The following is a 25,392-nucleotide window of genomic DNA, read 5'->3' on the forward strand; positions in this document are numbered from 1 at the left end:
CCAATGGGGTTCCTTCAAATCAAAAGGAACCCCATTGGTCTGCTAAGGACCAATGGGGCTCCTTGGAGCCCAAATACAAAGATGCTTCTCAGAGCTCTGAGCTATATAGCTCAGAGCTCTGTCGGGTCCGTGCAGGACGCTAAGTCCCCGCCGGCTCTGCTGCCCTCCCCGCCTCTCCCACATGTCACCCACATGTCACTCACATGTGGGCGGGGTGGACAGCGGGAGCTGCGGGGACTTAGCGGCCTGCACGGACGCGTAATTGCTGCGGCTGCTGAGCGGCGAGTGACGTCGGGTGCGGCGTAGTTACAATGTAACAAAGTTGTTACATTGTAATAACTTTGTTACATTGTAACTGATAGAACATTTCCGAGGCTATTTCGAGGGATCATTTATTTAAAGGGACAGGTAAGTATTAATGGTTAATTAAGAATATTAAAGGACTTTTTTCGTGGTTATGTTTTTTTGTTCAATTAAAATACTTTTTCTAAGTGTTTGTGTGTTTATTTACTTTTAACTCTTAAAGGAAATGGGTAAGGGGTACAAGTACCTCTATACTCATTTCTCCAGGGAGGGGGGTGGGCATCTGGGGGACCCCTTTTTAAAGGGGACTCCCAGATTCCACCATGAACCTCCCCCCCAGGAAATCGCGGCCTTCACCTCCACCGCCCATCGGAGGTGGAGAAGAGCCCCTTGTCCTTGGATTGGACAAGGGCTTGGAGGGGGAGGGGAAAGCTTGGCTGCCCCTCCCCTTCCGAGACCCCCCAATCCATGGACCATGCGGGCTGGTATAGTCAGGGTGCGGAGCCCCACGCGGCCGGTGCTCCGCATTCTGGCTATCCCAGCCTGCATGGGGGACAAGGGGGTTAAAGAGGTCTGGGAGGGGGGACCCCACGTCGGTTTTTTTTTTAATATTTCCCACACTCAGAACGAAGTAAGTAAAACTCTTCCCACTTGGGGGAATCTATGAAAATAATACACTATTGTTACCTGTGCAAAAAAAACTGACATTTTCTGCATTTAAAAGACATTTTCGCCCTTGAAACTTAAAAATCGATTTTCTCAAAAACTATAAGGTCTTTTTGAAAAAAAAAATTTTCCTCTTATTCCCACTGATCCCCTTAATATACCCTGGGAATTTGGTGTTCCTAAACTTTAAGCAGGCTTTGCTATTAACCGTTAAAGTCGGCGGGTTTTTAAATGTTTACATTTTTCCTTTGAAACTTTAACATCGATTTTCTCAAAAACTATAAGGTCTTTTTGAAAAAAAAAATTTTCCTCTTATTCCTCCTGATCTCCTTAATATATTCTCCAAATTTGAGGCTCTTAGCATTTAAGGGGGCTTTGCTATTAACCCTTAAAGTCGGCGGCTACCTAACATTGATACATGCGTCAATTTTTCCGATTCGGGAGCATGACCATACGCATTAATTTCGTAATACCCGTTGCAATGCGAAAATTACGCGTACGCGAAATTTCGCGAAATCCTTCTTCATTACGATTATGTACTTACGGCCATAAACGTAATTACACTAATTACGCGAAATTTCGCGAAATCTTAATTACTCCATTACGCTCATCTCTAATTGTAACAAAAAAAGTTATTTTTCCCTGATTGTTTTCATACTGTCCCTAATCTTTTAGAGCAGAGAGGAAGTTCTCAGCTCAGATCCACTTTAACTTGCATATGTTTTTGTACCCCATATTTGTTTCTTACTTTGTACAGCACCATGGAACATGTTGGCGCTTTATAAATCAATAATAATAATAATATGTTTCTGCCCATGTAAGCAAGAGTGTTCTGGACTTAATAAATGTGAATGAGTAAGGGACTGATAAGGCTAAACATGTGACCTCTGCCTGGAGCACAATCATGCAATCCTTGTTGTTGATAGAGTTAGTTAAGAGTTGGCAGTGGATGTGGATTATCACATGGGCTGACATAGGTTTTGCAAGAATTCGTGCCTTCTGAGTTCTGAGTTATATGAGGACATGAGGGCTCCCTACACATCATTCCCAGTTCTAGTGGTTCGACAAACCTACTGATCATCTACAAAGAAGACATCTAAAGTCACTGTCCTGGGTCTCCATCTAATGTTCTGTCACCCCAACCCTTTCTGCTTTCAGTTCAGGTAAGAGTCCGTGTTAAGTTTATAAGTTAGATTATTGTCGTTTTGTTAGTGCTGTACTAAGTACTGTATGTGATAGCAGATATCGCTTTTTGCCAGCGTGGTGTTTCCAATTGTGCTGCTCTATCATTCAGCACGGCTCATAGTTAGGAGATTGTGCAGCATGATCCGTGACATCCTACATGCAGGGGTACAGTGTTCTTTCAAAATGCCAGGGAGCTCAGATAATGCTGCACAGAGTTCTGGTTGTATGCATTGAATGTGGACTAATTGGCTCCATGGGCAGCACGGTGGTGTAGTGGTTAGGTCTCTCTCCTTGCAGCACTGGGTTCCCAGTTCGAATCCCACATTGAATACTGCAAGCAGTTTGTATGTTCTCCCCGTGTCTGCATGGGTTTAATCCGGGCACTCCAGTTTCCTCCCGCATCACAAAAAAACATGCACATAAGTTCACTGGCCTCCCCCTAAAAACTGGCTCTAGAGACTACGACACATACAGGGGCGTAATTACAAATCACTGGGCCCCCCCTGCAAAACTTCGGATGGGCCTCCCAGCTGTTGTTGCTGGAGGGGGGAGCGCTGATGGTAGCCCGAGGGGAGGGAGTAGGGCCCCCCTCCCTGCTGCTGTTTGTACCTCCTGCTCCCCCTATCTGCACTGTATCCCCTCCTGCCCCTAAAAAGGGCCCTGGAGGGCCCCAGAGCCAGGGGCTCCCCTCAGGCTTCTCCCTCTAAGGGCCCCCTTGTGGATGCTTCCCTTGCAGGGGCTATTGTTACGCCCCTGGACACATACACTGCATGATACAGGCATAGACTACGACTATGGTAGGGATAAGACTGTGAGCCCCTCTGAGGGACAGTTAGTGACAAGATAATATCCTCTGTGCAGAGCTGCAGAACATGTCGGCGCTATATAACTATGAAATAATAATAGATTATACCCCTGATCCCTCATAAATTTCAAAGAGCTGCATGCTAATTTGGGTGTACATGCTGCCCACCGGGTCAAAGAGAACTGGTGTTGGGGCAATGAAGACCGAAAGACACTGGAGGACAGGGGCAAACCCAGGATTTTCAAGGGAGGGATTCCTGGAAGGTCTCCCTCAGCCACACAAAATACAGTATAATTATATGGTAGGACATCATGCTGGGTACACATGAAGCAATTTCGAGTCCAACTGACCATCTGACAATGGGATCGATCAGAAGCAGTTTGAATACAGATAATAATGAGGACAGCCGACATTGGTATTGAAGGGGAAAGTAAAGCATTCACACAGTAGGGTACAGGGCTGTGCTCATACCTGACACTGTTAAGTTCCCCAGAGCTGTTCTATGCTCTGTACACACGCTGCTGCTACATCCAAAGTCAACTGTAGCAGGGAAAGAGGGGCGGTGCTGTGAGCTGCAGGATGCCTGCAGATATTTTGGTGTCTCAACTTGTGCCTGTCTCCAGACACTGCACTGGCCCCAGTCTGAGGGGGGATTCTAGGCAGCTGTAAATCCCCCCCCCCCCCCCTGCATTTGCTTATGGAGGAAGCGCACCACTAGATGAGCAGTGAGTGCGCTCTGCTGCAAGTATTCTGCAGGGGCCCCTTAGAGAGCACTATTAGCTATGGGGAGACCTGTGGGGTCATCAGTCGCCTCTGCTCTGCTGAAATTTCAAGCTGAAATCTATTAATAATCTATTTGCATTGTATGGCAGGAATAGAACCCTCTCTGATCAGATTTAGATCTTTTGGGCACAGTGGGCATCCATCTAATAGAATATGGCCTCCTTTACTTTCACACGTACATATTACTCGATCCATGAGCATAGCAATCACCCCTGCAACCTCTGCCATTGCAGGGGGGGCCAGAGGCTTTGGGAGGCCCTCCTCCTTCCTCTCCCCAACCGCAAGTGCAGGCAATTAGCAAAAAAAATTGCTCACAAAAACCATGTGCAGGACCGTGTGTGTTTTTTTTATTTTTTTTATTTTTTTCCTGCTTCATAGTAGAACACTCTCTGCTGCCATTCTCCGGCTCCCGATCACGTGGGGTTCGGGCACCAAGGGGATGCCATGCTATCATTTTTGCAGGGGGGCCCTATTAAGTCTATTTATGTCCCTGACCCCATTGCGTTCAGTTAGGCACAGGGCGAGACAAAAAATGGCTCATCCTGCTGCTGCTGAAACACAGGGGTAATGTTAACCAGTTCGGCCTATCTGGACGAGCTTCCTCGTCCAGATAGGCACTGCTGCTGCCGCCGGCTGGTGCGCGCGATCGGGCGCGCTCCCGCTGACCCCCGGTGAATTCCCATTCACCGATCTAACTTCCCCGCAGAAATACTGACGCTTTCTCTCCAGAGAGCTCGGTATTTCTGCCCCAGGAAACTTCTCCCCAGCATTTTAGTTCCTGGATGCGAGATCGTTCGCATCCAGGACTTTTTTCACTGTGGCCATCTTGTGGCCAAATAGTAAACTGCACCCACATACATTTTTAATAAAAATAAATATTATTTTACATTTAAAATTAGCCGTTTCCCTCCCACACCAAAAATTACCCACATATACTTTTTTTATTAAAAAAAAAAAAAAATACAATAAAAAACAAAACAAAAACATAAATAGTTACCCAAGGGTCTGAACTTTTTAAATATGCATGTCAAGAGAATATGTTATTATATTATTTAAAGTTATAAGCTTATAAATAGTGATGGACGCAAATTGAAAAAATGCACCTTTATTTCTAAATGAAATATCAGCACCATAAATTGTGATAGGGACATCGTTTAAACGGTGTAATAACCGGGACAGATGGGCAAATAAAATACATGAGTTTTAATTACGGTAGCGTATATTAATTTCAAACTATAATGGCCAAAAACTGAGAAATAATGAATTTTTTACATTTCTTAATCTTCCTGTTAAAATAGATTTAGAAAAAAATAATTCTTAGCAAAATGTACTACCCAAAGAAAGCCTAATTAGTGGCGGAAAAAACAAGATATAGATCAATTCATTGTGATAAGTAGCAATAAAGGTATAGGCGATGAATGGGAGGTGAACGTTGCTCGGATGCATGAGATTTTCGGACTGCGGTGCTGAACCGATTGAAAACCATTTCCCTCCCAAGTCATAGCAGCTCTGGGGAGGCATGTTATCAATGCCGGATCTACCATGACGTGACCTGAGGCAAATATTTCAGAACGGCACTTTCTAGAGGCGGCAAACTGATAAGGGTCCTGTAAAAATTAGGGGTCCATTAAAAAAAATTGTCTGCTCTCTGCACCATTGTTCTAATGACTGCATGTGCCCACCACACAGATAATGAATTATACAAACTTTGGAATTTGTACACTGTTCCTGCTCCACAGGGTTTGTTTAAAAAAAAAATCTGTCTCAGTCAGTAGCAATGTTCTGATGACTTTATGTACAAAGTTACAGGCAAAGCAGTCACAGGTTGAAAAAAACTTGTAGACTGCCCCTATTCAGCCAGCCTTCTGAAAACCTTCCTAATGGCTGATACACACGGGTTACAACTGTCGCCGCAACCACGTGGCACGCCCGCGTTGCGGTGACAGGTCCCCCGTGTGTATTACGCGCGCGCCACGAACCGTCGCTAGTCAGAGCTGTCGCCAGGCTGTTGCTAGTCCGCCACGCGTACTGCGTGTGTATGTGGACTAGCGACAGCAGCCCATAGACTATGGATGGAGCTTCCGGCGGGGGGGAGGAACCTTCGGCGACAGCCTTCGCTGCATATCTGTCCCTCTGTGCGCTGTGTGTATGGCTGCTGCACAGAGGGACCTGGCGACAAGCTGTCGCCGAGCTGTCACGCACACGTCCCCGGTGTGCTAGCAACAAGCTACAGCGGTACCCCTTGTGTACCCAGCATTAGAGTCACACACAGGCTAGTGACCTTATGGTGTCTGATTACAGATGCAGCGGAGAGGGTAAGAACATTCTGTATTACTTGTCTGGAGGTCAGAGTGATCAAATCTGCCTGGAATCAACAGGAAAAATCAACAAATGTATGGGCACCTTCATAAATATATACACCAGGAACTATCAAATTGTTCATTTGATTTATGGAAGTATCCTCAAATAAAATAAAATTGTAAAAACAAGTACAGGGCAGGAAATATAGATCAGTGCTAATTAGCAGTCAGATACATGCTACATAGTTATTTGGGTTGAAAAAAGGCATACGTCCATTGAGTTCAACCAGAAAAAAGTAACATTAGAAAAAACACCTACCATGCTTCCTTTTTTATTCTGCACTGCACAGCTTGTTTCTTATCAGACCTGATAAAATCGCTGACTGAGCATTCAGTCTGGCTTTGCTATAATGACTCAGCTATAATGATTCCTGAGCAGAGCCAGCAAAGGGCAGGCTTGGACTTGAAAAGACATGAGAGAACACAGACTGAGCTATAAATATTCCTGAGCAAAGCCAGACTGAATGCTCAGTCGGGGATTTTATCAGGGCTGATTAGAAGCAAGCTGTGCAGTGCAGAATGAAACAGAAAGCAAGGTAGGTGTTTTCTCTAATGTTCCCACTGATGTATATGGTAAAATACATGAGGGTTCTTCGTCTCTGGTTCCCTTTAAGATCTTTTTTTTTTTTTTTTTTTTTTTTTTTTTTTACTTTTTACTAAATTATGACAATTCGTTATGTCCAGCTATGAAAAAAACACATCTTTAATCACCCATGTTCCCAGTTAGCTTTAGATACTAGTGTTGGGGGAAGGGGGAGTCTCAGGTTTAGAGCAGGAAGGAGTCTGCTGGCATTAAAGATTAGCAGCTATTCGCCACAAGCAGCTTGCCTATGAGGTGACACCAGGGGCGGCGCTAGCCCTATTTTGGGGGGCACGTGCCCCCAATCTGTCCTGGGGTGCCACGGATCTCTTCCCCAGGGGTGCCCGGCACTGCCCGCTGTCCCCTCCTGGCCGCCGCTGTCCCCCCGGCCGCCGCTGCCCCCCCCGGCTGACCCCGCGGCCAGAGCTTCAGACCTCAATCAGCGGGCGACCAGATACAGCGGGCGCTAGGACCTAGCGTACACTGTGTTGATATGTAGAAGTGACATCACTTCCGCATATACAGCATGGTGCGTCTGGTGCCCGCTCTATCTGGTCGGGTCGCCCGCGGCGCTGATCGAGGTCTGCTGGCTGCGAGGTAAGGGAGGGGGCGCGCCTGTCACTCACTATCTATCGGGGGTCCCTGTCACTCATGATCTATCGGGGGTCCCTGTCACTCACTATCTATCGGGGGTCCCTGTCACTCACTATTGGGGGTCCCTGTCACTCACTATTGGGGGTCCCTGTCACTCACTATTGGGGGTCCCTGTCACTCACTATTCGGGGTCCCTGTCACTCACTAGCTAACGGGGGTCCCTGTCACTATCTGGGGTCCCTGTCACTGACTAGCTAACGGGGGTCACCGACTAGCTAACGGGGGTCACTGACTAGCTAACGGGGGTCCCTGTCACTGACTAGCTAACGGGGGTCCCTGTCACTGACTAGCTAACGGGGGTCCCTGTCACTGACTAGCTAACGGGGGTCCCTGTCACTGACTAGCTAACGGGGGTCCCTGTCACTGACTAGCTAACGGGGGTCCGTGTCACTCGCTAACGGGGGTCCCTGTCACTCACTATTGGGGGTCCCTGTCACTCACTATTGGGGGTCCCTGTCACTCACTATCGGGGGTCCCTGTCACTCACTAGCTAACCTGGGGGTCCCTGTCACTCACTACCTAACTTGGGGGGCTACCATATTAAGGGGGCATTCTGCCTATTTATGTGAAATGCTGTCTATTTATGTGCCTCATGACTGCTGAATTTGTCTTGTTGGGAGCCTTATGATTTGTTGGGGGCCTCAAGATTGCTGAATTTGTCTTGTTGGGGGCCTCATGATTTGTTGAAGGCCTCATGATTGCTGAATTTGTCTTGTTGGGGGCCTCATGATTGCTGAATTTGTCTTGTTGGGGCCTCATGATTGCTGAATTTGTCTTGTTGGGGGCCTCATGATTGCTGAATTTGTCTTGTTGGCGGCCTCATGATTGCTGAATTTGCCATGTCGGGGGCGTCACGATTGCTGAATTTGTCTTGTTGGGGGTCACATGATTGCTAACTGCGAGACTATGGGAAAAGCTGAATCCTTATCATATGAGACAATGGCATTAAACCTACTTTTTTAGTTTTTTAAAACAGAAAATAAAACTGGGAGGTTCTAAAAAATTGAATACATTTTTCAGAAGGATCGATGAAATTGTTTATCTTCACAGTTTATTTTCAACTTGGATTTTCCATAATGTTCATGTATGAGTTAAAACGTTTGTACACTATTTAGTTTAAATTGCGGTTGCCACTTTGCGATAGATAAGTGACTTTTGGGTTGCAGTTTGGGCAAAAAGTTCGCCACCACTGTCCTAATCTAATGTCCCACCATTGCTAGGTTCATGTAAATTTGTCTCCACCCGTTACCACACCTACATTCTGGTCCATGGCCCACCCATTTTTTCGGTACGGCGCGATAAGCACGTCGCACAACGTGATCCTCATATTTAGTAACAGATTCACACCTCTCTGTTTGTTAAAAGTTATGTTTACATTTCTGTTTAAAATTTTGTGCAGACTTTTTTTTTTTTTTTTTTTTTGTAGAAAAAGGTTTAATTTCCCTTTGCAGCTGTGCTTTTTCTTTCAGGTTGCTGAACATGACTAAACCAACAAAAATCAATTCAGCAGTACATACTAGGATTGTGCAATTAACATGGTGTAACCTGTGATTAATTAATTGTGCAATCCGTCATAAAGCTTTGGGCAACATAACTCTAGCCAGCTTTTTATCCAGACCTCATATAGAGTTAAAGAGAACCCAAGGAGTCACTCATTAAAAAAAAAAAAAAAACTAAGGCTCATGCAGAGGCTTACCACGCTGTCCTCAGGTCCCCCCTTAACATCAAAGTTTGTACATGTGAGCTTGTAGAAAAAGGTTTAATTTCCCTTTGCAGCTGTGCTTTTTCTTTCAGGTTGCTGAACATGACTAAACCAACAAAAATCAATTCAGCAGTACATACTAGGATTGTGCAATTAACATGGTGTAACCTGTGATTAATTAATTGTGCAATCCGTCATAAAGCTTTGGGCAACATAACTCTAGCCAGCTTTTTATCCAGACCTCATATAGAGTTAAAGAGAACCCAAGGAGTCACTCATTAAAAAAAAAAAAAAAACTAAGGCTCATGCAGAGGCTTACCACGCTGTCCTCAGGTCCCCCCTTAACATCAAAGTTTGTACATGTGAGCTTGGCAAACTGCAAAAATGGTGCTGGTAGCAAGCTATACCTCAGTCAGCCATCCAATGCCATGGACTGATTTTTGGAATGGCCACAAAGGCCCAGTCCTTGGGTGGTGGAAGCCCAAGGGACACCTAGACATGAAATAGGGGCTTCTACACATGAAAGAGAAGGCTGCAAATGGGGCGCAACACATGAAAAAGTGGATGCTCAAGAGAGCTGCACATAAAAGAGATATGCTGCAGCACATGGATGTTACATATGGAAGATGGGGTGGCACATGGAATGGGAGGAGTGCTGCTGCACTTGGAAGGGAAGCCCCAACACACTTGGCCTAGGGGTGTAAAAAGTATAAATCCAGCCTTGTCCATGGCATGGTTTGTTTCAAGCCAGAAGATAGATTAAAGGGAAGGTCCATGGTGATTAAAAAACAAAAATCTACATACCTCGGGCTTCCTCCAGCCCCTGGCAGCCATCCTGTGCCCTTGCCTGCGCAGTGCAGTCGGGATGGTGTCAGTGCCACTCCGTGAGCCGCATGCTGAAGCGCAGTTATATGCCAACCTGGCGAGGTCAGTATCTGCATCGAAGGAGACCGGAAGGCACCGGAGCTGCGGTGAGGGCACAGGACGGCTGCCAGGGGCTGGAGGAAGCCCCAGGTAAGTAGATTTTTGTTTGTAATCACCTCAGACCCCCTTAAAGGAAGCAGATATCAATGATATCAGTTGCAGAGAGAGAGTGACTGTGAAAGTGATTGATGGTATTTATATATGTCCCAGACCAGAGCAGGGACAAGGTCATCCAGCACCCAAGGCTGAGACACCAAAGTGCGCCCTTCCACCCCTCCCACCCCAGCCATCACACAATGATTGCTATTAGGCTAAGAGGGCCACAGGGCCCACAACCTCCCCAACACCTTAATATCTAGTTCACTGGCCTGCAGTCACTGCTATATATCCCCTTTTCTTATTTATTTCTGCTTCATACACAATTAGGAATGACAGCTGAATGAATTGTGTGTCCCCTCCTACACTGCGCCCTGAGGCTGGAGCCTCTCCAGCCTATGCCTCGGCCCGGCCCTGTCCCAGACTTCTCTCCTCTACACTGCCAGTTTAATAAATGTACTACTTGAGACAGGCTCTCAGGCGAGAGAACAGATACACACTGGGATTTATACATTATTTATTATCTCTTTATGCCCCAGAAGCCAAGCTTGCATCCAGAACACTAACCTTCCCTCTCCTCTGCCTAACACTAACCTCCCCTTTCTGACACTTATCAGCCAGCCAGATCAGTTGTTAGAGAGACACTGAAGCAAAAAAAAAATATGATATGATTTGTATGTGTAGAACAGCTAAGAAATAAAACAATAGGAGCAGAGACATACCGCATATCTAATATTGTTTCCAGTACAGGAAGAGTTAAGAAACTCCAGTTGTTATCTATGCAAAAAAAAACATTGAGCTCCATGACTTTCAAAGTCACAGAGAGCTCTGTCTTCTGAAGCTTGTTATCTCAACTGTCAGTCATTGTATCTTCTTTTTCTCTGCAGAGACTGGGTTCAAAAATTCACTGCTGCTCTGTAAAATCATTTAGCATGCTCAGTAGTGTGTAAACTGCAAATACAGTGGCTTGCAAAAGTATTCGGCCCCCTTGAAGTTTTCCACATTTTGTCACATTACTGCCACAAACATGAATCAATTTTATTGGAATTCCACATGAAAGACCAATACAAAGTGGTGTACACGTGAGAAGTGGAACGAAAATCATACATCATTCCAAACATTTTTTACAAATCAATAACTGCAAAGTGGGGTGTGCGTAATTATTCAGCCCCCTGAGTCAATACTTTGTAGAACCACCTTTTGCTGCAATTACAGCTGCCAGTCTTTTAGGGTATGTCTCTACCAGCTTTGCACATCTAGAGACTGAAATCCTTGCCCATTCTTCTTTGCAAAACAGCTCCAGCTCAGTCAGATTAGATGGACAGCGTTTGTGAACAGCAGTTTTCAGATCTTGCCACAGATTCTCGATTGGATTTAGATCTGCACTTTGACTAGGCCATTCTAACACATAGATATGTTTTGTTTTAAACCATTCCATTGTTGCCCTGGCTTTATGTTTAGGGTTGTTGTCCTGCTGGAAGATGAACCTCCACCCCAGTCTCAAGTCTTTTGCAGACTAAAAGAGGTTTTCTTCCAAGATTGCCCTGTATTTGGCTCCATCCATCTTCCCATCAATTCTGACCAGCTTCCCTGTCCCTGCTGAAGAGAAGCCAGAGCATGATGCTGCCACCACCATATTTGACAGTGGGGATGGTGTGTTCAAAGTGATGTGCAGTGTTAGTTTTCCGCCGCACACAGCGTTTTTGCATTTTGGCCAAAAAGTTCCATTTTGTTCTCATCTGACCAGAGCGCCTTCTTCCACATGTTTTCTGTGTCCCCCACATGGCTTGTGGCAAACTGCAAATGGGACTTCTTATGCTTTTCTGTTAACAATGGCTTTCTTCTTGCCACTCTTCCATAAAGGCCAACTTTGTGCAGTGCACGACTAATAATTGTCCTATGGACAGATGGGGAAATCTCTGCAGCTCGTCCAGAGTCACCATGGGCCTCTTGATTGCATTTCTGATTAGCGCTCTCCTTGTTCGGCCTGTGAGTTTATGTGGATGGTAGGTGTACAGTTGTGCCATACTCCTTCAATTTCTGAATGATCGCTTGAACAGTGCTCCATGGGATGTTCAAGGCTTTGGAAATCTTTTTGTAGCCTAAGCCTGCTTTAAATTTCTCAGTAACTTATTTCCTGACCTGTCTGGTGTGTTCTTTGGACTTCATGGTGTTGTTGCTCCCAATATTCTCTTAGACAACCTCTGAGGCCCTCACAGAGCAGCTGTATTTGTAATGACATTAGATTACACACAGGTGCACTCTATTTAGTCATTAGCATATAAAGGAAAATCAGAAAATCCTATTCTAGGCAGTGGCCATCTTGCTAAGCTAACACTGACATCATATCCTCCCTGACTCTTGTTCCCCCCCCCCTCCCTAGTGTATTCATTAGCTGCCCTCCTCCCAGAGTCTTCAGACACTCCCACTGAGGTGTATACTAGTAACTGCACTGTCTTTTTTTTTTTTCTCCAATCGCTGAGTCGCCTCAGCCTTGCTTGTTAACAAAAGTGAGCAGAGGATCATGTTTCAGATAAGCAGCTAGGCAGGGAAATAAATGGAAGGAGGAATATATTCTAGATAAAAAGAAACCCTAGCATTCAACTGTTTGGCACTGACTACAAAAGGGCCAGTGCTCCTGAAGTATGTGATAACTCCAAATCAGAACAGCAGAACATTTTTTGCAAGTTTTGAATGCAGGATTAGCATCTTTATCACTTAATACACTTAGACCAGTTGCTGTTGACATTTGATTTTTATGGTGACAATACCGCTTTAAAGCTGAATATGCTATTGATATAATTTTTTAAAAATGGAACTTGGCTTTAAGGATATTTTTACTTTATTTCCAGGTTGTTGATTAGAGAACATTCTCCTAAGGACATTGCGCATTGTTGGGGAAACGCTCAGAGTGTTTGCACCAACAGTTATCACTAGTGAGTTTCCAGCATCTTCAGGAGGCTACACCAGCAACGCCATGAGTGAGTTCACCGGCCCAGACTTCTACCAGAAGAATTTTGATCCCAAGGCCTACTTGGCAATGTACTATCCTCTGGAGGGTGGTACCGTACATGAACACCTGCAGTTTGTGCTCAAAAGATTGGCTCGGATTTTCAGTTCAGGTAACAGTCTAAGCCTCATTGTAAATCTTGTAGTCTACTTGAAGAGAAACTCCAGTGAAAATAATGTAATAAAAAAGATGCTTCATTTTTACAATAATTATGTATAAATGATTTAGTCATTGTTTGCCCATTGTAAACTCTTTCCTCTCCATGATTTAACTTCCCTGGCAGTAAGCCCGTGCTGAGCAGGCCCTGGTGGGCCGATTTGCACTTTTTTTTTTTTTAGCTAGCACTTTGAGGGGTGGATCGGGACTCCCTCTGACGTCACGACGTTGGTGACGTCATCCCGATTGTCGCCACGGTCGACGGGGGAAGCCAAACAGAAAATCCCGTTCTGAACGGTATTTCCTGTTTGCTCTGATCGCCGGAGGGGTGGGGGGATGCCGCTGCACAGCGGCTATCATGTAGCTAGCCTAGCCTTAAAAAAATTTAAAAATATTAAAGTGCTGCGCTGCCCCCTGGTGGTTTTAATAGACCGCCAGGGAGGTTAAATTCTGACATTTATCACATGGGCACATTTTTACTGCTGGCAGGTGATGTCACTGGAAGGAGATGCTGCTTGCATTTTTGGCAGTTGGAAACTGACATCACACTGTGGGAGGGGTTTCACCACAATATTAGTCATACAGAGCCCCCTGATGATCCGTTTGAGAAAAGGAATAGATTTCTCATAGGAAAGGGGGAATCAGCTACTGATTGGAATGAAGTTCAATTCTTGGCTTCCGGTTTCTCTTTAAGTCATGTACTGTATACTATTATTGCGCTGTCTCTTTCTCTCTAATTAGGTAGTGCACTCCATGGTATGTCCTACAGGGCCAGGGCCGGTTCTCTCATGAAGCAAGGTGAAACATTTGCATCAGGTGCAGAGATTACAGGGGTGGCATGTTTGTACTGTCATTACACTAACAGCATAAAGTCAGAGTAGGAGGAGAAGCAAAAGGAGAGTGAGGTGAAGAGGTCATCATTGGGGAAAAGCAGCTTGTTGTGCTGTGTGAGGAGTCTGACAGTGAGTGAGGAGTGGGGGGAGGCAGGAGAGCAGCAGTGTTTCATTTGACTTGAACAGCAGAAGGGAGGAGGTGGAACTGCCGTCCTGACTGAGGAGGAATGGAGTGGCTGAGGGCGAGTGTCAGACTCACAGCCAGCCAGTGTGCTATTGTATTCAGCTGCCGCATGTCATGTGAGAACATGAAATGAAGCAAAGTAAATTGTTGGGTGCTGTGTGATCATTCAAAACTAAGGTGAGCACATCATCGCTAGTTTGACTCAGGCAGCAAAAAATCTACAACCGGCCTACCCTATTTTACCGCAAGGGGTCCCAAAAGCAATGAAAGTCTATGGAGACTTTCACACTTATTATGGTCCGTTGCAGTGCACAGGAAGTATCGCAATGGAGCCAACGCAAGAGCAACAGCGGTTAATGAAAGCACCGCACTTAACGCACAGTTTTTGGGATAATGGAAGTCTAGGGTGATGCAGTAAGTGCGAAACGGTGGAGCACTGTGCATCTTGGCACACATGCGCAGACTGACGGGAGTCCCAATGATGTACTTCCTGCCCAGCTGGGAGTATGTCACTGAGCGGGGGGCAGCGTATGATGCTGTCGGCGCACTTTCATATGAGGTATATTTTTTGCGTTGCGTTGTGATGCGGCAGGAGCATCCTGGTGCAACACAAAAAAAACAAGTGTAAAACCGGCCTTAAAATGGGGAATGGCCTAATTTAGAGCATATGCTTTTCGGAAAATTAGTTTTTAGGGAGCGTTTAAAGATTTCAAAGGTTGGAGAGTGACGGATATGCTGTGGAAGGGCATTCCAGAGGAGTGTTGAGGCACGTGAGAAGTCTTGTATACGTCATTAAGGGGAGGTATCGCATAAGCAGGGCAAAGAAGAAGAGAGTGGCACAGTTCTGCAATAGTTAGTTTTCAGTGCAGCTTTACTTTGACTAAATCAGTGGGAAGAAAGTTAGTTATAATGGTAAAAAATATACTGTATATTTTATTTTAGACATTTGTGGCAAGATATTTCCTCACACAAAACCCACAATAAAAGAATGGATAGCGCTGAGCAGACAGGCTACAAACGTTTGGAAACCTTGCCATGTGATCTCAATGATCATGTCACATGAATACTTCCAGGTTCTGTTCCCCAACCTCAGCCTTTTGCCGTCCGTTGACCTGACAATTGTCTCATTGGGGAGATGATAGCTGCTGTTTTGACAGCATATCAGCTGATGCAGGCTGCAGGAAAGACATTACTTAAGCACTTCCTGTCTGGTCCACCGGGTCTTCTGGAAGAGGGCCACCGTGATCTTGCAGCTGCCAGGCCACACCCTGTGGATCCTATGTATGACACACATGCCACTACCATTCATCCCTCCTCTCAATTGGAAGGACCCTTCCACGTCTTTCCCATGGAGGGGTTTGGATTATGGATGCAGTTGGTGCAATCTAGTTTTTTTTTCTAGTCTGCCAGTAGTAAAGATGACTCGCTGGCTAATTGTGGAGCAAACATGAACAAATGACACTATAAATAACAATAATTTCTTGACCTCTTCTATTTTTTTTAACTTCTCACTTTGCAATATATTGATTTATACACACACACACTCACACACTCACACACTCACACACTCACACACTCTCACACCACAACCAGACACACACACACACACCACAACCAGACACACACACACACACACCACAACCAGACACACACACACACACACCACACCCAGACACACACACACCACACACACACACACACCACACACACACTTTTATTTTGTTAAAGTTATTTTTTATTAGCTCTCAGGGTCCTTCTGTAGACAACTGTCTGACACTTAATGCATGGAATCAGCAGGTCCTCTGTGGAAGAAAAAGTAGGAGGTGTAAAACCTCTTCCAGAAATTAATTTAAACTTAAAGCAGCAGGGTCAGCCATACTATTCCAGGAAGAAAAACGCATACTGTATATCAGTAGATAAATACTTGTTCTACTTACATAACATATGTATTGTACTGTACACGTTTTGATTTCATTTTATATAATAAATGAAGAAGGCTTGTTTGTATGTGTTTATGGAGGGGCACAAGGGAAGGAGTTATAGACAGTGGGTGCAGCTCCAGAAAAGTCTTGGGAGTGCATGGGAACAGGAGCATGTAATTGCAGGGACAGTGAAAGTAATAAGGGATGTATTTGTTAGACTCAACTGTACATCTAACCATATTTACAAGTCTATAAATTGTATTTTTGCATTTTTGTGCAGGTAAAGTGAAAGGTGAAACTATAATTGATATCGGCACCGGCCCGACCATCTATCAGCTCCTGTCGGCTTGTGAGGCTTTTAACAATGTGATTGTGTCTGACTTCACTGACAAGAACCGGGAGGAGTTAAAAGCATGGCTGATCAATCAGCCGGGAGCATTTGACTGGAGCCCAGTGGTGAAATATGTGTGCCAATTGGAGGGAAACAGGTAGGTGATCAGACATATGATCTTGGCCAACCAGTCATGCCTCCCGCCTGTATAGGTAGCTGGACCATTTAGTACTGTGGAAGGATCAGGGTAATGTTAAGTTCTTGACCTTGTAACGCCACTATTAGATAAAAAGGTAGATTCCGCACTGGCTCATGAAGTGAGGAATAGTTTGTAATTTATTCTAACTTCAAAAACTTCTTAAAAACAGATGAGTGTAGGGCAAAACAAACACATTATTTGACAACTAGTAGGTGGGGACGCCCGAGAATGTTTACATGAGGTATCCTTTAAATGCAAAAAAATAAGAAAAAAAAGAGATATTTTACCTCTTGCAGATGTAAAATCCAGGTCAAAAAGGAGGTTTTTGATTAGGCAAGATTTTTTTTTTTGGGGGGGGGGGGCACCTCATGGTTTTGACTGAATATTTGCAGGCACTTTTATTGACCTGAGGAAGCAGGCAGAGACCTGTGAAATGCGTTGTCTTTTTAAAAAAACATGCTTTAGTAAAAACCTTACCTAATTAAAGCCCTCCTTTTTTTTTTCTTCTTGGTTTTACATCTGGAAGAAGTAAGATACTTCATTCTTTTATTTATCATTTTTTTTATATTTCCTATAAAGGATGCGTCATGTAATCATTCTTGGGTGCATTCTTGGAGTGCAACCACCCAGTTCCGGCAGGACCTGGAGTACCGGGTGCCGATGGTAATTTCCCCGCAGGCAATTTAGGATGGTTGCAGGGCCTGCAACCCACTTTTGTGAGTATAATTACCCAATACCTTATGATATTGCACCATTTGGCTCCTGGTCTCTCCTGTCACACAGGCAACCATGGTTCCCCCACAGTGATTCTACATTATGTGGCTCCTTCACAATAAATGTACTGTACCTGTAATGCCCTTTCCTGTGCCTGAAACATGGCATCATGGGAAATATTTTTCTTTTCTTCATATTCAACCTGGGTGAACATCGATCTTGAGCTCCAAAATCGCACCAATTTCAATCACTTTTGGAATGGGAAGAGAAGGGAATGACAAAGCTAGGAAACTTTAATTTAAAGGAACATCGGTGGTAAAGCTTTCTAGAGCTTCAAACTGCATATGGTATCCCCAGGGCCAGTTCAAAACCTTTTGCCGCCTGAGGCAAACTTTAAAGGATCCCCCCCCCCCCCCCCACATTTGGAATGATCGCAAAGCTCTCAAAAATGTACTTTGCTTCTCACATAACATGCTGTAGCTCAACACAATAGCAAACTGGCTGGCTGTGAGTGTGTGACAAACAAACTGCTCACCCTCAGCCAGTCGGCCATCCTCCATTCCGCCTCAGGACAGCAGTGCCACCTCCTCCCTTCTGCTTTATAAGTCAAATGAAACACTGCTGTTCTCCTGCCCACCCCCCCCCCCCTCCTCCTCACTCACTGTCAGACTCCTCACACAGCACAACAAGCTGCTTTCCCCCAATGATGACCTCCTCACTTCGCTCTCCTCTCGTTTCTCCTCCTACTCTGACTGCATGCTGTAAGTGTAAACACAGTACAAACATGCTGCCTCTGTAATCTCTGCCCCGATGCAAATGTTTCACCTTGCTTCATGAGAGAACTGGCCCTGGGTCTCCCATGCCCACACTTTTTATATTAAGCACAGGTTAGAGATTTTGTTAAATCAAACTTGAGGGATATTTCCAAGGTATGGTGTATGAATGATTTTGATAAGTTACTATTTCCTACAACTCATAAAAGGTTGTTCATTGGGCAGCACGGTGGCAGGGGAGGACTGGCCCAGGGGGACGGGGGGCAATTGCCCCCCGGGCTGCCAGAATCTTAAGTAATTAGGGCCGGCCGCTGCTATACGCAGCGGCCGCAGACATACCACAGGTGACAGGTTCGCAGTGGGGATCGCAACCTCATGCGATATTTCCCGGCAAGTTGAAGTATCCAATCAGAGAAGGGGCTGAGGCGGCCGGCCGTGGTGTGCCCTTGTGCGTGGCTGCGCCTGCGGTGTATGTGAGCGGCACAAGGACACAAATAGCTTAGGTCCTCTCCGGCCAGGTGGGTTGAAACAGCTTGACTCCGCCCCCTGCCTGGAGCCATTGCCGCCCGCAACGTGCTGCTGTGCCTGCAGTGTCATCGGAGTGAGCTGTCTCACTCTTCAGCTTTCTGTGCTGGGGGGGCTGGGGGCCTGGAGCTGTGGCTACGAGTGGCTGGCTGGAGGAGTCGGACACAGTCCTCCCCTGTGCTGCTGTGCCTGAGGTGTCATCGGAGTGAGCTGTCTCACTCTTCAGCTTTCTGTGCTGGGGGGGCTGGGGGCCTGGAGCTGCGGCTACGAGTGGCTGGCTGGCTGTCCTGGCTGGAGGAGTCGGACACTCTGGGGGCTGGGAGTCGGAGATGCCACCTATAGCTGCTTGCTGCTGTGGAGGAGGAGGAGGTGTAGGACTGAGGAGACAGGAGGATAGAGGAGGTCGGGTCCAGGTTGCCAGAGGAGAAGGTGGTTTTTATAAATTTTGTTTCTGTACTTCTTCTCCCTTCTTGTCACTGAGTTACTCACACTTTGCTGCCTGCCTGCTACTGCTGTCAAATTCAATTCTCTGCCCAGGCCAGTGCCCTCTGAGTTTTTTTTTGTGTGATAATCATCCCCATTCTGACCCTGGCCCGAGGGGGAACGTTTTTTCTTCTTGTGATGTGATTGGCGGCAGGGGAGGGGGGAGGCAGGCAGTTAGGCACTGTCAAACAGGTAGTTGGAGGGGGGGGGAGTAGGTGTCAGACAAGTAGTTTGTATGGTGGGTGGGCAGGAGTGGGGTTAGGCATCACCAGGTAGGTAGGTTTGTGTGTGTGTGTGTGTGGGAGGGGGGGGGTTGTTTAAAGGAGTTATCAGGCATTTTTAATAAAATAAGTGTTACTTACCCGGGGCTTCCTCCAGCTCCACGCTCCCAGCATGTCCCTCGCCGCAGCTCTGCAGTCAGCCATTCGCTGCCGCTGCCTCCCAGTCCTTGGCGATGGCACCAGTCCGACCTGGATGTCGGTCTGTACTGCGCCTGTGCGAGCAGCACTGTCAATCACCGCCACTTAGACCGGAGTGTACTGCGCAGGCGCAGTAGTTCTGCGTCTGCACAGTACGCTCTGGTCCATGTGGTGGTGATTGACAGCGCCACTCGCACAGGCGCAGTTGGCCTGTCGTCATCGCCGGGGGCTAGGAGGCAGCGGCAGCGAACAGCTGACTGCAGAGCTGCGGCAAGGGACATGCTGGGAGCTTGGGGCTGGACGAGCCCTGGGTAAGTAGCACTTATTTTCATTAAAAAAAAAAAAAAGCCTGATCACTCCTTTAAGGTTAGGCATCAGACACAGACAGGTAGATTGTGCGGAGAAATGGGGTTAGGCATCAGGTACATAGTGTGTGTGTGTGTGGCTGGGGCTGTTAGTCATCACAATTTGAAGATTTGCACACAAGAAAGATATGGCTTTGGACTGGAGATGCCGTGAAACGGGCCTCTAGTTTGTGTTGTCCCCCCAGGCCAAAAGGTCCCAGTCCTCCCCTGCACGGTGGCGTAGTGGTTAGCATTCTCGCCTTGCAGCTCTGGGTCCCCGGTTTGAATTACAGCCAGGTCAACATCTGCAACGAGTTTGTATGTTCTCCCCGTGTCTGTGTGGGTTTCCTCCAGCCACTCCGATTTCCTCCCACATCCCAAAAACATACAGATAAGTTAATTGGCTTCCCCCTAAAAAAACATTTCCTGAGAGTATGATACATGCACATACACTTTGCGATACATAGACATATGACTATGGTAGGGACTAGATTGTGAGCCCCTTTGAGGGACACTTAGTGACAAGCCAATATATACTCTGTACAGCGCTGCGTAATACGTCGGCGCTATATAAATACGTAAATAAATTAACAGATTCAAACCAGCTTACTGGAACATAAAAATGAACTGTGGGCACTCCTACACCTGAAAAACTGTGGCAAGGATATACATATACAGTATATGGACATTGGTAACAATATAGTACAGGGTAATCCCTTAGGCCTCGTTCACATCATACGCGCTTCCGCGCGGATATGGAAGCGCGTATGATGTGCTGAAACACAGGGATGGCAGAAGGGCATAGACTGCCCTTCTACTTGACTAACATGCTCAGCTTTTATGAGGTAGTGAATGCTATTATGGATATTGGGAATGCTGTAGATTTGATATACTTGGACTTTGCTAAGGCCTTCGACACTGTTCCCCACAAAAGTCTGGTGCAAAAGTTGAGGATGCAAGGACTGGGGAAGAGTCTGTGTGCGTGGATAGGGAACTGGCTAATGGACAGAAAACAAAGAGTTGTGGTCAATGGATCATACTCAAAATGGGAGACTGTTAGCAGTATGGTCCCACAGGGGTCTGTACTGGGTCCAGTGCTCTTCAATTTATTTATTAATGACCTAGTAGATGCAGTAGTGAGCAATGTTGCTATTTTTGCAGAGGATACAAAATTGTGCAGAATCATCAACTCTCAGAAATATAGTGTCATATTGCAACAGGATCTGGATAGGATGGCTATATGGGCACATACATGGCAGATGAAATTCAATGTTGGAAAATGTAAAGTCATGCATTTTGGTCGTACCAATGGTCTAGCACCTGTGATATTCAGGGGGACTGGGACTCACAGCCAGCACGCAGGAGACGGTCAGTTGAAAGCACACAGTTCATTTATTGAAGGCTCAAACAAACAGGCTTCATTAATCAGCATGAAACATCACAGAAAGAGAGGCTTACTTCAGCCACAGAAGAGCATCCAATTGTCCACAGCAAACATATAGTCCACAGGAAAAGAAAGTCCAGAAATCCTGCACAGTCCAGCCTTGTTTCCTCACGGAAAGCTGTGAATATTACTCCAGATAGGGGTGTAGTCCTGCTGCACACACAGAGGCTTGCAGCACACACACAGGCTTGCAGCTCAATGCTGCACACACTCAGCCAGAGTGCACAGGTCTGCACCTGACTTATTACCGGCCTTCCTGCTGGGCAGGTAGGAAAATCTGGTCTGTATCCGGGTGGAGTGAGCGGCCCACCCATTCCATCCTTCTCACTCCTGAGTCCAGCCCTGAAACTGCTATCAAAGATAGCAACCTTGGTTGCTAATCAAAAATCCTGGACTCATTTCCGGATACAGACAGGATTCACTGAGACCAAACAATACAGGCAGGAGAAATGTACCGTCCATCCAGGACCTGTCCAAGTGGTCCTGTACATATCCCCCCCCCCCTCTGCCTCAACCCCATGGGGGTGGAGGCACCATAAGACCCCAAACAATGCACCCTGGAAAGGGCATCTGCATTCTGGTGTACCTTGCCTGGCCTGTGTTCCACCACAAAATTGAATTCCTGGAGAGAGAGAAACCATCGTGTGACCCGGGCATTGGTGGTCTTATTTCTCCTCATCCACGATAGAGGAGCTTGATCTGAGACCAACCTAAATTTTCTCCCCAAAAGGTAATATTGCAGAGAGTCTAGCGCCCACTTTATGGCCAGACCTTCCCTCTCCACGACCGCATAGTTTCTCTCAGCAGCTGTCAATTTTCGGCTGAGAAAAACTACCGGATGTTCCTCTCCCTCAATCACCTGTGACAGAACTGCTCCAACCCCAACATCAGAAGCGTCAGTCTGAACGACAAACTCCCGAGAAAAATCAGGTGCTACCAACACACGATGGTGACATAATGCAGATTTTAATTCCAAAAATGCTTTTTCTGCATCTGCATTCCAGTCAATCATGACCGGTTTTCGCCCTTTCGTTAGGTCAGACAGGGGAGCGGCGATCGTGGAAAAATCGGGAACAAACCTTCGGTAATAACCCACAATTCCCAGGAATGCCCGAACTTGTTTTTTTGTGAGGGGGCGGGGCCAGTTCTGAATTGCCTCTATCTTGTTCACCTGGGGTTTTACCAACCCTCGACCAACGATGTATCCAAGATACTTAGCTTCCTCCATCCCGATCGCACACTTCTCTGGATTCAACGTGAAGCCTCCTTTTTTTTAAAGAATCCAGCACTGCCTGTAATTTTGGGAGGTGAGACTCCCAATCCATGCTAAAAATAACTATGTCATCTAAATAAGCCGACGCATAATTCTGGTGTGGATGCAACAGTTTGTCCATGACTCTCTGAAAGGTGGCTGGAGCAGTCTGTAATCCAAATGGCATTCGTTTATACTGGAACTGACCTTCTGGAGTGGAAAATGCAGTCTTTTCCCGGGCCGCTCTGGCCAGGGGAATCTGCCAGTACCCTTTTGTGAAGTCCAGTGTGGTTATATACCGGGCAGGGCCTAACCTTTCGATCAGCTCATCAACTCTTGGCATAGGATACCCATCAAATTTAGAGACTTCATTTAGTTTCCGGAAGTCATTGCAGAATCGCAGAGTCCCGTTAGGCTTTGGTACCAATACAATTGGACTCGACCATTCGCTCTGCGATTTCTCAATGACATCCAACTCCAACATCCTTTTTATCTCCTCTGAAACAGCTTTTCTACGGGCTTCTGGAATACGGTAGGGCTTTACAAACACCTTTACCCTGGGGTCAGTGACAATATCATGCTCTATCAGATTAGTGATCCCAGGCAACTCAGAAAACAATTCCCGATTTCTCTGAAGGAACTCCTTGGTTTGTTGGGTCTGTGATCTGGAAAGGGTGGGCGCTATTTTTACACAACTTACATCGACCTGGGATTTTACATTCATAAAAGTGGGATCCCGCATCTGAGCGGTGCTAAATTCTCCCCTTGATACATCCAGGTCAGAATCCACCATATTATTAAATGTTTCCCCATCATCTTCCCCAAGCATGACCTGTAATGGGGAACATTCCATCATCTCTAGACAACCTGAACTATCAGGAACATTTTCATCTCCAGCTACAACACTTGTATTTAAATTTTCAGGGGCACTCTGACCAGATGGCTGCCTGTCAGCCTCAACTTGTAAGAGTTCGGGAACATTGTCATTTTTCACATCACACGACAATCCCTCCCGTACCCTTTTCCACAGTTCCCAAAACATTGGAAAGTCACGCCCCAAAATTACCTGGCAGACCAGGTTTCTTACCACTCCGACGCTGTGGGCGATTGTTCCACAGCAGGTGGTGATGGAAACTGGCACAACAGGGTAGTCTCTAGTATCTCCATGGGTGCAAACCACTCTGAGAGGTTTCCCAGCAGTTTCCACCTCTGCGATTACCCCAGCTTGTACCAGTGTTACCATACTGCCACAGTCCAGCAAAGCCCTGGCAGGGGCCTCATTCACATAAACCAGGCACTCAAAACACTCCTGGACATTTCCAGGAGAAGCAATGCAGACCTCCTGGGCAAAGAATGACACTCTTCGTGTTACTCCACACTGCATGGGTTCCTCCTGTAGTGGGCACTGAGCCCTAGTGTGGCCCCAGGCAGAACATCGCCAGCATTGAAGGGGATCTCGCCTTTGCGGGGCAGCTGCTGCTGGTTGCGGCTTTCGAGGAGACAATGAAGACACATCACTTGACTTTTAAACGCTGGTTCCAGGGTTCCGCAAAGTGAATCTTTCAGACAGGGAAGATCTTGCTCTCCGACTTGCATCTGGACCTCGACTGCCAGCTGTCGACAATAGATCCTCCACGACTGTGTATCTCTCAACCATCTCGATTAGTTGGTCTGCGGTTTTAGGGTCTCCATGACTAACCCACCGCTGCAGCTCAACTGGAAGGGACCGCAAGTACCGGTCAACCACAAACCGTTCCACCATCTGGGGTCCCGTCTGTAGCTCAGGCTGCAGCCACTTCGTAGCTAGTTGTATAAGATCATGCATCTGCGACCGAGGTGGAAGGTTGGAACGATATCTCCATCCGTACACTCTTTGCGCTCTGACCGCTGTGGTTACTCCCAGTCGGGCGAGAATCTCTGCTTTCAGCCGATCATAGTTCAGCGCATCTGTAGGGGAGAGGTCATAGTAGGCCTTTTGCGGATCCCCAGTCAGAAAAGGTGCAATTAGACCAGCCCACTTGTCTTTTGGCCAACCTTCCCTTTCTGCAGTCCTTTCAAAGGTCATCAGGAAAGCTTCCACATCATCTGTAGATGTCAGTAAATGGCTGGCCCTCATTATAGCCTGGTTGCTAGGAACAACAGCAGCAGGTTCTCGGCTTTGAGCAAGCTGTTGCATAGCTTCAGCAAGTGCTTTAGACTGTGCCTCTGTGGACTCCCGCAAGGCAGTGGCTTGGGCAGATGTGGCCTCTCTGAGGGCCGTTAACTGTGCCTCTGTGGCTTGCTGCTGGGCCAGCATGCTTTGCTGCAGCTGTACTGTGGTCACTGCAAGCTGCCGAACCAACTCTTCCATAATGAGTGTCTGGCCCTTTAAATGTCACTTTTTAAACGTAAATGCGAACTGTTTCTCCACTGCAGTGCTGCTGCCCGCATCCTCCACCAGTTGTGATATTCAGGGGGACTGGGACTCACAGCCAGCACGCAGGAGACGGTCAGTTGAAAGCACACAGTTCATTTATTGAAGGCTCAAACAAACAGGCTTCATTAATCAGCATGAAACATCACAGAAAGAGAGGCTTACTTCAGCCACAGAAGAGCATCCAATTGTCCACAGCAAACATATAGTCCACAGGAAAAGAAAGTCCAGAAATCCTGCACAGTCCAGCCTTGTTTCCTCACGGAAAGCTGTGAATATTACTCCAGATAGGGGTGTAGTCCTGCTGCACACACAGAGGCTTGCAGCACACA

The 25,392-nt window shown here is 46.5% G+C and overlaps 1 protein-coding gene across 1 annotated transcript in view; it reads left to right on the forward strand.

Annotated features, from left to right (window-relative positions):
• Positions 1-1,991: 1,991 nt before the first annotated feature.
• LOC137542102 (nicotinamide N-methyltransferase-like) overlaps positions 1,992-25,392 on the forward strand; it is a 33,452-nt gene continuing 10,051 nt past the window's right edge. Inside the window, exons 1-3 of the mRNA XM_068263769.1 lie at positions 1,992-2,132; positions 12,911-13,180; positions 16,444-16,651. Coding sequence (XP_068119870.1) covers positions 13,036-13,180; positions 16,444-16,651 — 353 coding nt within the window. The 5' untranslated portion in view covers positions 1,992-2,132; positions 12,911-13,035. The remainder of the gene's footprint in view (positions 2,133-12,910; positions 13,181-16,443; positions 16,652-25,392) is intronic.

This window comes from Hyperolius riggenbachi, chromosome 12 (assembly GCF_040937935.1).
Source record: "Hyperolius riggenbachi isolate aHypRig1 chromosome 12, aHypRig1.pri, whole genome shotgun sequence".
Classification (NCBI taxonomy): Eukaryota; Metazoa; Chordata; class Amphibia; order Anura; family Hyperoliidae; genus Hyperolius; species Hyperolius riggenbachi.